General features: G+C 41.8%; 1 protein-coding gene across 2 annotated transcripts; it reads left to right on the top strand.

The window, feature by feature from the left end:
- The first annotated feature begins 2,123 nt into the window (after positions 1 to 2,123).
- On the top strand, positions 2,124 to 13,006 carry LOC115924968. Of its 2 annotated transcripts, none has more exons than XM_030988007.1 (2): positions 2,124 to 3,087; positions 4,064 to 13,006. In XM_030988007.1, the coding sequence occupies exon 2, from the start codon at positions 4,670 to 4,672 to the stop codon at positions 10,670 to 10,672; it is 6,003 nt and encodes a 2,000-aa protein (XP_030843867.1). In that variant the 5' UTR covers positions 2,124 to 3,087; positions 4,064 to 4,669; the 3' UTR covers positions 10,673 to 13,006. The 2 variants fall into 2 exon arrangements, 1 of the variants encoding a protein (XP_030843867.1); XR_004064514.1 differs by having other exon boundaries at positions 2,125 to 11,707; positions 12,685 to 13,006.
- The last annotated feature ends 220 nt before the right edge of the window (positions 13,007 to 13,226 follow it).

Here is a 13,226-nt window from a genome sequence, read left to right on the forward strand (position 1 = left end):
GCTACCAATGCTACCTTTCATACTTCAATAGGTCCATGCTTCAATGTACTTTTAGTACAACAGCTACAGTCTCATCTGCTATATACTTTTGTTTCCATGGATGCGCTCAAGGCGATGCATCATATTCCCTCTCTTTCTGATGTTTTCCTGCCATCCCATGATGAGATACCTGGATCCACATCAAGCTGCATGGATACTATTTCTTTTACAAAGAAACCATTTCCGATGTGAAAGAGCAATTTTTGTCGCAAGAAGCTTTTGGGAAGTGCAAAACCTCAGTTTCATGGAAATAGTGGTTCTTCATTTTGCACCATGAAACTTTCACCAATCTGAACCACAGTAAAAAAAAATCTGCCATAATTTCCTGCACATGAAAGTTTCTGGTTTTTATTATACAGTTGTTGTTGTTCTTGTTTAGGTTTATACATGTAGGCATTTATTATTCAGAAGTGAATATTTTAAACACCTCATCTGTTAAGATTTTTTCTTCTTTTCAAATTAGATTTACTTTTTGAATACATAGCTTTAGGTAAATTGGATTCTTAAACTTTTTTAAAATTTAATGTTGAAGAGGTCAGTGGCTGGCGAGCAAAAGTTAATTATAGAGTTAGTATTCTCGATTCCAGACTCAACCCACCTCAGGGATAAAGGTGCTATAGCCTGAGAGCAAGGCTATAACTCTTCAGAGTTGTACATGCACATTCATGAATGTAACCATGAGCTGTGAAGCATGTTCATGCTAATGCAGGTCTCGCTCTTTGATTTGACGTAAGTGGCACTTACTTTGCAAAGGTAGATTTAAAGATAAATGTTAGATCTGGTCATGAGATGATATTATGTACAGTGTGTCAAATTTATTCCATATTGTAGGCTTACATTGGGTTTTACAACTTTTAAAGCCCCACTGCACTACTTATAGCTACTTGCTCCCTGTATATAGCAAACAATGCCTAATCGGTGCCTGTTGGTCCCCCATGATCCTCTTTTTTTGTTAATTGAGAGCTGTTTTGATGAGATAACCACCTGTCAGTGACCTTGCAGGGAGGTCTAATCCCTCCTGTACACTAGTACAGATAAGCTTTAAAATTTATTCTATATTGTTGGCTTACATTGGGTTGTAAAAGTTTTAAGTTCGGTTTAGGGCATGTGACATTATAGTCAGGTGTAGTGTCTGGTCCAAAGTAGAAGTTAAATTGTGATTTGTGTTCGAAATGTAGAAATTGACGTCAGAACGTCAGTATCGCGTGATCAAGATGCTATCCAAATCAGAAAGGTTTTTCTTGCGTCATTACTAGAACGTAAGATTGCCTTTAAGAATGGGTGCTTTTGGCATGATGGGAAGAGGCAGAGCATGCCTCGGCATAAGAAGATGAGGTAATGAGACCGGTAGACTTGAGATGCGGGAAATGAGATGACTCAATCACTTCAGATGATGAGCGCTGACAGGAGGGGAGGAGGAGGAGACGGAAAGGGTTGGATGAGAAGAGGAGAAGAAGATGAAGAGAAGATGAAAGAGGAGAGTACATTGTAGGATGAATATAAAAGTGCTGAAGATGGGATGATGTTGAAGGAAAGATGGGTACTGAGAGGGAAGAGGAAGAGGAGGAGGAGAGAAGAAGAGAGGAAGATGAAGGGAATATGAAAGAGAAGAGTAGAGTGCCATGATAGAAGGGAGGAGGAGACCAAAAAGGTTAGGTTTGCAAGAGAATAGTAGATCTGATGAAAGATGAGATGATGAAGAAGAGGTGAGTGCTGAGAGGGAGGAGGAGGAGACATTCATGTTTGGATGAAAAGACGAGACGGAGATAAAGAGAAGAGTAAAACAATGACAGGAGGGGAGGATGAGAGGGGTTGAGGCTAGAAGAGAAGATGGCAGGAATTCAAAGAGAAATTGAAAATAAAAAGATGAATAAAAGTAGAGATAAAGATAAGAAATAAGACAAGAGGAGAAGATGAAGGCAAAGAGTGGAAATTTGACCGTGTCTGTACTCTTGATCGGAGTTGTGCCTAATATTACAGTACTACCAAAATATTTTTTTGACACAAAACATTTACTAAAATGTTAACCACAGCGATTTTTAGACAAGAATTTTGTTAGATTTGCAAAAGTACATGTAACCCCCATAAAAATGGCAGTTACTAAAGTCATATTTTGTTATTTATTCTTTTCCTATCTCTCTCTTGTCTCTCTCTCTCTCTCTCTCTCTCTCTCTCTCTCTCTTTGTATCCATTCATTTCATCTCATACTTCTAAGAAACAAACTCTGCTTTGTGCTCCTTATGCAGTTTAGTGCAATATAGGTTTGTTCTCACCCAGATTATTTTCTTCTCCCAGTTTAGGAACTATTGCTGGTAGATAGCTTATTTGCTAGAGCTTTGACCATCAATAACACTGGACACAGTGTTTGGGATTATATTGTCTCCCACAGAATTCGGTGCCCTTTCCCCTTTGTCTATTCCCTTTAATAGGACCCTCTTTACTTAAGTGGTGTTTGCAGGTAGATTGTGTCCCTTCAGGATGTTGCTACTGTTAATCTCTGTATTCAGAAGAAGTATAGTTTTAAGTGGTTGTACTAAGAAAAGATCTAGACGAGCTTTTTAGACCATGCTGTAGAGAGCTGGCTTGGAGTATTGGGTTTGAGACAAAGGATGGGTTGTTTTAGTTAAGGATGCAAGCTTGGTCCTATCACATGATGTTAGGTAACCAATAAGAAGTCTAGTTGGAAGGAAGGGTAATGTGGGTCTGGACAGTTTGATAAAACTTTGAAACTTTAAGTTTCCAGCTCATTCTCTGCCCAGCTGCCATTGCTTCGAACACTGCCCTGTATATATTCAATCTCCATGTTGGAGCATGTGCTACTAAATATATCTGTAGCCTCTACCTGATTTTCTTCTTCAAAATATATATATATATATATACAAAACGTATATATCAACTTTACCTTCTTCAAGTTTCTCTAAGTTTTGAGAGAGTTTCCTGTATTATATTTGATTGGGCATTTCATCCAACTTCAACCTTTATGAGTTGCATGGTTATCATCCCAGTTCCTGATTTTATATTGCAAGCAAGTGTTGGCTCTTTTACTAGGTAAGAACACTATATTTTGCTATGTATGTTTTCATTACTCTGTTGTATGAAGTGTGTATATCATGATGATATCTATATTTTGCTTGTATGACTCTGAGTGTAGTTTGAGACTGTAGCATACATTATATAACCTTTTTAATTCAGATGTGTGTTATACAAGATTGATTCTTTCTGCTGATCAAACAATTCAGTTAAATGAGAAGAAAAGATTATTATGGGAGATTATTTTGCAGTTATTATACTGCATAGCATGCAAGCCCTAAAATAGCCCATGCTGAAAGATAATTGGCTTTTATTTAGGGTAATGGCAACTCGTGCTAGAGGTCATTGAACTCTCACTAAATTTGGTGGTTTGAGATACTTGGTTGTAGATAAGATTTACTAACCTTATCTACTGATTTACTGGTAATGTGTATTTGCTGTTCATTATGGTTATGCGCAGCGTGGAGCATTATTATGCATATTCATTTGCTGGACTTTTCCATTAATTGTAAAAGTCAAATGTTATTTTGGCAAATTCTAAATCAAGCGATATGGTCAGGTCAATCAGATAGATCGAGCTATCTATCTGTGGCATCCCTATCGCATTCATTATAGCTCATAATGATATGAATGAAAACTCTACTGAACAGTTGGTGCATTATGCTATCTTCATTGCATGCAATTATTGTGATGTATACATATTTTATTTATATTTACTAACGTGGTATAAGTGCTATTTTGAAAAGGATTGTATCATGTTAATCATGAATTAAACTAAGTTATAAGTATAACTGAGTAAATTAAGTTGACAGAATCGCATTGATTCTTCCAAAGTTAATTAGATAAATCAAGAGGCAAACTGTCATTCTTTTCTAAATTTAATCTATTGAGGGACGAGCTTGTTTATATATATATATATATATATATATTTATCTTTCCCTCTCTTAAGGAATGTTTTATTAGAAGAGTTCTGTTTATTATGCTCTTTTACTAGGGTCTTTTAATTGATGAATCTCATCGAGCTTCAAGCTATCGTTCGACCTGTTCTTGTTTTCTGCGTGCTGCGACGTCCTCTTCGACGACACAGAGACGCCGGATATTGATCGACCGCGTATCGCGAGCGAGCTTATGAACATTTAATAATTTGGTCACTTAAATATTTAGATAACAGCTGTTCTAGTTATAAGTTATAATACCTTATAATGTTATAGATGTAAGATGTGGAAGTTTTGTTTATTTCAATGTTTACTTGATTTGCAGTTGTTATTGACAACGAGCTAATAAAGGCATTGCCAGGTTATTTTGTTAAAACGTAACCTCAAGTGTGATTTCTTTATTTATGGACCTGGGAAATTGTGACATTCGGGTTACATAAATTGGGGGCTTGTCCGGGAACTAAATTTGCATATATGCATAATTAATATTCCTTATTTGATAGATACTTTATAATTACCTTGTAATTAATTAATATTCTCCGATTATTAAGTTTTAATTGCTAGTGTAAGCAATTAGTATTATACATTGTTGAAGGCATTGTACATGTCTTTGTCATTATAGTTAAGAGTTTAAGAGCCAACACTTGCACAAGTTAGTAGAAGCAATGGCAGCGAACAGTTTGAAAGAATTTGGGCAGGAGTGGTGCAAGGAGGAGGGAATAACGGCAGATAATGCCCTCCTACTTGTGACACCAACTATGGCAATGCCTGATGAGGTATTTGCCCTGGCAATTTCGGATCGATTTCCCACGTTAAGTGGCATACTCAGAAAGAATGAGCCAACTAATAATGAAACATTGATACTTTGTATGTTTGAGGGAGCCTCTCCCGTTGTAGGTGTAGGGAGGGAGATACACATTTCCGTAGATGGAGACACTGTGTGCCATGTAGTTAGGTTAGAAGAGAGCGACCCCTCCAAAGTAGGTAGGATAACCATTAAGGACCTGAAGGATAGTGGGTTGGTAGACGAATGGATGAAAGCTAAGGGGGCCACAGTGCTTAAGGAAGAGGTTTCCAAGAAAGAAAATGTTTCCCGTAGCCATAGCCCAGCCACAAATTACTCAGATCGGGAAGTCCCTTCATTGTCTGCGTCATTATCAAAATGCGCGCTTACAATAAATTACAGACAATTGCGCTGTTTCTCAGGAGCGAGGAACCCCGCGCGCGATGAGGACACATATCCTTTGTGGATAGAGCACGTTGAGGGCCAGATGGATGAGTGGCGGGATCTTGGAGACGGCGAGTGCCGAAAGCGCATTCGCGAGGCGCTGCGCCCTCCTGCGTCGAGCATCATTACTGACCTCCGTCGTGAGTTTCCCCAAGCGGACTCATATGAGTACCTCAAGGCTTTAGATTTGGCCTACGGGGATACAAACACTGATGATGAGCTGTTCGTCAAATTCCATAACACCACACAGCTCGAGGGCGAGCGACCCTCTGAGTATCTTTCTCGCCTGCAGGAGATACTGAGACAGGTAGTGAGGCGTGGAGTAATCAAGCCGGCAGACTCCAATCGGGTAAGATTGAAACGGTTTATCAGGGGCGTCTTGTATAATGAGATGCTCCTGGTCAAGTTACATCTCCGTGATAAATTAATCCACCCTCCTTCATTTCTGCAGTTATTATCCTCTGTAAGGAAGCAGGAGGTAGAAGACTCCATGAAGGCCAGCCTCACTCGGCCGAAACAAAGAGTAGACCAAGGTAAGCGTGCCGCTGCACATAACTGTGTGGAGGCCCCAGTTCAAATTTCCCGGGCTTCTACCCCCTCTGAATCCACCCCTCCCAAGCAGACTCCTCCCAGGTCGCACAGCAACACATCTGAGGTCATTTGCTTCAAGTGTGGGGAGGTAGGGCATATTAGTAAAATATGCAACAGCCCAGCTGCCCCTGAAATTATCAGCAAGAAGTTGATCCAGTTCATTTCTAGGCAAGCAGGAAAACGCCAAAGGACGCCAGGTAAGGAGAGACCAGGAGTCCACCTAAGTACTGCACCCCAACAAGTATGCGATGTTCCTCCAGGACTGGTTGGGGACAGTATCACCCAAAAGTGCTGGGTGGATGGGATAGAGACTACTTCCCTCATAGATAGCGGCTCTCAGGTCACACTCATTCAAAAGAGCTTATTTGCTAAGCTAGATCGAGAGTTGCATCCTATGAGGGATCTAGTGCTCTATCATGGCGGTGACGGAACTCTACCTTACTTAGGCTATGCCTATGTTAATATTGGATTTGAAAAGACCTTTAGCGGGACAGGAACCCAGTTCAGTACTCTAGCCCTAGTAGTGCCGGATGCTCAGCATCAAAGAACCCATTCAGTGGTTATAGGGACAAATTCCGGTCTTTTCCGAAATTGCTTTGAGTCCTGTAAGAGGTTAGCTGGGGTTCGATTTGCACAAACTTTGCAAATCAGTCCTGTGTGTAAGGATATCTATTCTTCTCTCTCTAAGAAACAGACACTCCCCGCCGACGGTAAACTCGGCACCATCAGATCAAGAAAGAAACATGAAATTCATATTCCACCTCATAGCAGTCATACCATAATAGGTCAATGTAGAAACACACTCCGAGCACCAGCGACTGCGGTCATTGAGTCACATTCCCCAACTAGGTTAGCAAAGGGCTTAGAAGTGATACCCTCGGTGGTTGACGTCCCTGGGGAAGCCTTTTGTAAGGTCGAAGTTCTACTTGTCAATAAGAGCTCAAAGCAAATCACCATCCCTGGGAACTGCCCACTGGCTGATCTATTCATCCCAGAGTGGTGCCGCCAACCTCCCAATCAGGGTTCTACTAATGCCATCCATGCATCATCTTCTGCTACCAGCGCAGAAATGGGCACCACCATTCCACATGATATCGATGTTGCGGACCTCCCTATCAGTTGGGGCCCCATAACCCCTGAATGGAAGGAACGCCTTCTACATCAGTGTAGGCGGAGGAAAACTGTGTTCTCCAGGCATGACTTTGACCTGGGATGTTCTGCCTATGCTGAACATCAGATCAACGTCAACGACAGCACGCCATTCAGGGAGAGATCTAGGAGGGTAGCCCCTTCAGACTTGAAGGATCTGCAACAACATCTGCAGCAGCTACTTGACCACAAAGTAATCAAAGAGTCTCGAAGTCCATACGCTTCTCCAATTGTTCTTGTTCGCAAGAAAAATGGGAGTTTGAGAATGTGCGTAGACTACCGCACCCTCAATTCACGCACAATTCCTGACCAGTATGCAGTCCCTCTGATTCAGGAGGCCATTGATTGCCTTAATGGAAACAAATGGTTCTCGGTGATAGACCTGAAGTCAGGTTTTTACCAGATCCCCATGCGTGAAGAGGACAAAGAAAAGACAGCCTTCATCTGTCCTCTAGGTTTCTACCAGTTCGAGCGCATGCCCCAGGGTGTGAAAGGGGCACCGGCCACTTTCCAACGTTTGATGGAGAAGTGCATGTCAGGTTTAAACATGATGGAGGTGCTTGTGTACATGGACGACCTCATCATTTTCTCTAAAACGCTGGAAGAGATGGAGGAGCGCCTGGGTAGAGTGCTTGATCGGATGCATGAATTTGGCTTGAAGGCATCCCCTGAGAAGTGTCAATTCTGTTGTGAGTCGGTCAAGTATCTAGGTCATGTAGTCTCGGCAGAGGGAGTACAGACAGACCCAGACAAGGTAGCAGACCTCGCAACGTGGCCTAGACCAGAAACTATCAGGCAAGTGAAGTCTTTCTTAGGATTTGCAGGATACTATCGGCGATTCATCAAGGACTACTCCAAGATATCACGCCCACTTAATGTTCTCACTATTGGGTGTGTATACCCAAAGAAGAGAGGGCAGCCACCTCCAAAGAGGCAGCCTGACCCTAATGCCAGACGAGCTAATGATTCCATTAGTGACCTCTGGACAAGTGAGTGTGAGGATGCGTTCCAAACACTCAAGAAACTACTTGTTTCTGCCCCAGTGCTTGCCTTCGCAGACCTGTCACAACCCTTTGTTTTGCATGTTGATGCGAGTCGTGACGGTCTGGGTGGCGTCCTATACCAGGAGCATGAAGGGAAGCTCCGCCCAGTTGCATACGGCAGCCGAGGCTTATCAGCAAGTGAGAAGAACTACCCGGCACACAAGCTGGAGTTCTTAGCCCTTAAGTGGGCAGTTACAGACAAGTTCCGGGACTATTTGTACGGAGCTAAGGGTACACGGATTATGACAGATAATAATCCGCTTACTTATATACTAAGCTCAGCCAAACTCGATGCCACAGGCCATCGGTGGTTGGCTGCACTTTCATGCTTCGACTTCTCTATCCACTATAAGCCAGGTAAGGCAAATATTGAGGCTGACGCATTGTCACGCAAGCCTCAAAACCCTGCCTTGGATGAGGAATACGAACAGCGCCAAAAGTGGAAGCTAAGTGACCTGGAGGCACGGCTCAGGGATGATGTCGATGTAACCTGCCCTCAGGAAGCCATAAGTGCCCTGTACCAGCGGTACGACGCTGTCCCCAAGACGGAAGTAAGTACCACGCCTCGGGTCACCCATAAGCATGGACCTATGATAGAGACCCTTTGTGCTAGTGCCGAGTCCATTCCTAGTCTGTATGCAAAAGGCTCAGACCTGAACAAGGTAGACTGGTCTCAGGCACAAAAAGCAGACCAAATCGTGAACCTGGTCCGGAGTCATGTGGAGCAAGGTAAGAAGCCTTCTTCGTTGGATGGTGTACATCATGATGCTAAGCTCATGCTCCGTGAATTTGATAGGCTCGTGCTGAGGCAAGGCATCCTCTATAGGTCTTTCTTAGATTCTCTCGGGAAGACTCATTATCAGCTCGTCTTGCCCTCAAGTAGCCGGAGGCAAGCTATGAGAGGCATTCATGATGAGGTGGGTCATCTCGGCATCGAGAGATCGATAGCCTTTGCTAGGGACAGGTTCTACTGGCCCAAAATGAGTGCCGAAATAACAGAGTGGGTGAAGCACTGTCCCCGTTGCGTGGCAAGAAAATCACATCAGCACCCATCAGCACCACTGGTTAGTATCAAGACGACGAGTCCGTTGGAGCTGGTCTGCATGGACTTTCTGTCCTTAGAGCCAGACCGCTCTAACAAAAAGTCAATACTAGTGGTAACTGACCACTACACTCGCTATGCGCAAGCTTTCCCAACAAAAGACCAAACCGCTAAGACTGTGGCTAAGGTCTTATGGGAGAACTTTTTCGTACATTATGGCCTGCCTCAACGCCTTCACTCCGATCAGGGCAGAGACTTTGAGAGCAAAGTCATATATGAACTGACCAGGCTCCTTGGAGTCCAAAAGTCAAGGACCACCCCATATCATCCTCAAGGTGACCCCCAACCCGAAAGGTTCAACCGAACTTTACTAGGTATGCTAGGGACCCTTGAGGAAGAGAAGAAACAAAACTGGAGCAAGTACGTAAGTGCATTAGTGCATGCGTACAATTGCTCAAAGCATGATAGCACTGGTTTTTCCCCATACCTGTTGATGTTTGGTAGGGAAGCTAGACTGCCTGTTGATTTGCGCTTTGGCACGAGTCCGGACAACCATAGTGGCACGGATCACGTTCAGTATGTCCAGGGACTTCGTGAACAACTCGCTCGTGCTTACAAGCTTGCATCTGAGGCGTCAGATAAGTCGGCCGAGGCCAACAAGAGAAGGTATGATGCTAAGGTGCGAGAAAATGATCTCCAGACAGGAGACAGAGTGCTTGTGAGAAATGTCGGTCTGACTGGCAAGCATAAGCTAGCCGACAAGTGGTTTCGAGAGCCACAAATTGTTGTACGGCGTATCAACCCAGACATGCCTGTTTATAAGGTAAAGCCGGAGAATGGAGAAGGTCGAGAACGTACCCTCCATAGAAATCTCCTCCTGCCAATAGAGTATTTTAATGAGACCGTTTCCCCTAATGTGGAAAGAGTCCGTAAAGGTCCATCACATCGGACTAGATCCAAACAGGTTCTAGCCGCCGAACTGAGTCACTCAAGTGATGAACCTGTCTCGGATGATGAGGGTGTCGCTCTGCTTTTCCCAGAGATGCCAATGTCCCAACTCAATACCCTACCTGCCCCTGGCCTCCGTGTGGATGCCCCTGAGTTTGTCCCAGATAGGGTAAGGCCCATTCCTGAGATCCCATCCCCAATTATAGTGGAAGATGGAAGTGATGAAGGAAGTATCCGAGATGGCAGTCCAGCACTAAGTATGATTGAACCTATGTCCCTAGAAAGTGATGAAGAAGTATTATTTCCCTTGAATGAATTTCCTGAACTGATAGAGCCCCAACAAAGGACCGAGGAAGTAGGTTATGGGGACCAGATTCTGAGGAGGGAGAATATGGATAGCGAAGAGATGGGTGCTGACCCCGTCGACCAAATGGGTAATATATCTCTTGAGAATCCCTTTGTGTCTATCGATGTACCTGGTGTCTTACCAGGCACCGAACCTAGTGCTACAGACGCAGATTCTGAGCCGCAATCCATCCGACGCTCAACTCGCTCTTCCAAGCCGCCGCAGCGCATGGTATATCGTGATTTGGGCGATCCTACGACACGATCAGCTACCTCCTCTGGGTTATTTGCTAGGTTAAGGCTGAAGATTTTTGGATTTTAATTGGACTAACTTTTACCTTTTAGTTATGTTCCCGGAGAGAACAGGGTTTGAGGAGGGAGGATGTAACCCCCATAAAAATGGCAGTTACTAAAGTCATATTTTGTTATTTATTCTTTTCCTATCTCTCTCTTGTCTCTCTCTCTCTCTCTCTCTCTCTCTCTCTCTCTCTTTGTATCCATTCATTTCATCTCATACTTCTAAGAAACAAACTCTGCTTTGTGCTCCTTATGCAGTTTAGTGCAATATAGGTTTGTTCTCACCCAGATTATTTTCTTCTCCCAGTTTAGGAACTATTGCTGGTAGATAGCTTATTTGCTAGAGCTTTGACCATCAATAACACTGGACACAGTGTTTGGGATTATATTGTCTCCCACAGAATTCGGTGCCCTTTCCCCTTTGTCTATTCCCTTTAATAGGACCCTCTTTACTTAAGTGGTGTTTGCAGGTAGATTGTGTCCCTTCAGGATGTTGCTACTGTTAATCTCTGTATTCAGAAGAAGTATAGTTTTAAGTGGTTGTACTAAGAAAAGATCTAGACGAGCTTTTTAGACCATGCTGTAGAGAGCTGGCTTGGAGTATTGGGTTTGAGACAAAGGATGGGTTGTTTTAGTTAAGGATGCAAGCTTGGTCCTATCACATGATGTTAGGTAACCAATAAGAAGTCTAGTTGGAAGGAAGGGTAATGTGGGTCTGGACAGTTTGATAAAACTTTGAAACTTTAAGTTTCCAGCTCATTCTCTGCCCAGCTGCCATTGCTTCGAACACTGCCCTGTATATATTCAATCTCCATGTTGGAGCATGTGCTACTAAATATATCTGTAGCCTCTACCTGATTTTCTTCTTCAAAATATATATATATATATATACAAAACGTATATATCAACTTTACCTTCTTCAAGTTTCTCTAAGTTTTGAGAGAGTTTCCTGTATTATATTTGATTGGGCATTTCATCCAACTTCAACCTTTATGAGTTGCATGGTTATCATCCCAGTTCCTGATTTTATATTGCAAGCAAGTGTTGGCTCTTTTACTAGGTAAGAACACTATATTTTGCTATGTATGTTTTCATTACTCTGTTGTATGAAGTGTGTATATCATGATGATATCTATATTTTGCTTGTATGACTCTGAGTGTAGTTTGAGACTGTAGCATACATTATATAACCTTTTTAATTCAGATGTGTGTTATACAAGATTGATTCTTTCTGCTGATCAAACAATTCAGTTAAATGAGAAGAAAAGATTATTATGGGAGATTATTTTGCAGTTATTATACTGCATAGCATGCAAGCCCTAAAATAGCCCATGCTGAAAGATAATTGGCTTTTATTTAGGGTAATGGCAACTCGTGCTAGAGGTCATTGAACTCTCACTAAATTTGGTGGTTTGAGATACTTGGTTGTAGATAAGATTTACTAACCTTATCTACTGATTTACTGGTAATGTGTATTTGCTGTTCATTATGGTTATGCGCAGCGTGGAGCATTATTATGCATATTCATTTGCTGGACTTTTCCATTAATTGTAAAAGTCAAATGTTATTTTGGCAAATTCTAAATCAAGCGATATGGTCAGGTCAATCAGATAGATCGAGCTATCTATCTGTGGCATCCCTATCGCATTCATTATAGCTCATAATGATATGAATGAAAACTCTACTGAACAGTTGGTGCATTATGCTATCTTCATTGCATGCAATTATTGTGATGTATACATATTTTATTTATATTTACTAACGTGGTATAAGTGCTATTTTGAAAAGGATTGTATCATGTTAATCATGAATTAAACTAAGTTATAAGTATAACTGAGTAAATTAAGTTGACAGAATCGCATTGATTCTTCCAAAGTTAATTAGATAAATCAAGAGGCAAACTGTCATTCTTTTCTAAATTTAATCTATTGAGGGACGAGCTTGTTATATATATATATATATATATATATATTTATCTTTCCCTCTCTTAAGGAATGTTTTATTAGAAGAGTTCTGTTTATTATGCTCTTTTACTAGGGTCTTTTAATTGATGAATCTCATCGAGCTTCAAGCTATCGTTCGACCTGTTCTTGTTTTCTGCGTGCTGCGACGTCCTCTTCGACGACACAGAGACGCCGGATATTGATCGACCGCGTATCGCGAGCGAGCTTATGAACATTTAATAATTTGGTCACTTAAATATTTAGATAACAGCTGTTCTAGTTATAAGTTATAATACCTTATAATGTTATAGATGTAAGATGTGGAAGTTTTGTTTATTTCAATGTTTACTTGATTTGCAGTTGTTATTGACAACGAGCTAATAAAGGCATTGCCAGGTTATTTTGTTAAAACGTAACCTCAAGTGTGATTTCTTTATTTATGGACCTGGGAAATTGTGACATTCGGGTTACATACAGTTTCATGTAAATTGTTATTTCCTGCCATGAAACTTTCATGAATAGTATTACCCCTTGTGAAATTTGCCAATAATGTATGCACGCTTCATGTTTCATACTGTAATACAGTGTATTTTGCAATGTTCTATTGCGAAACGTTTGTATAGATATTAGATAACG

This window comes from Strongylocentrotus purpuratus, unplaced genomic scaffold (genome assembly GCF_000002235.5).
Source record: "Strongylocentrotus purpuratus isolate Spur 01 unplaced genomic scaffold, Spur_5.0 spur5_scaffold_17, whole genome shotgun sequence".
Taxonomy (NCBI): Eukaryota; Metazoa; Echinodermata; class Echinoidea; order Camarodonta; family Strongylocentrotidae; genus Strongylocentrotus; species Strongylocentrotus purpuratus.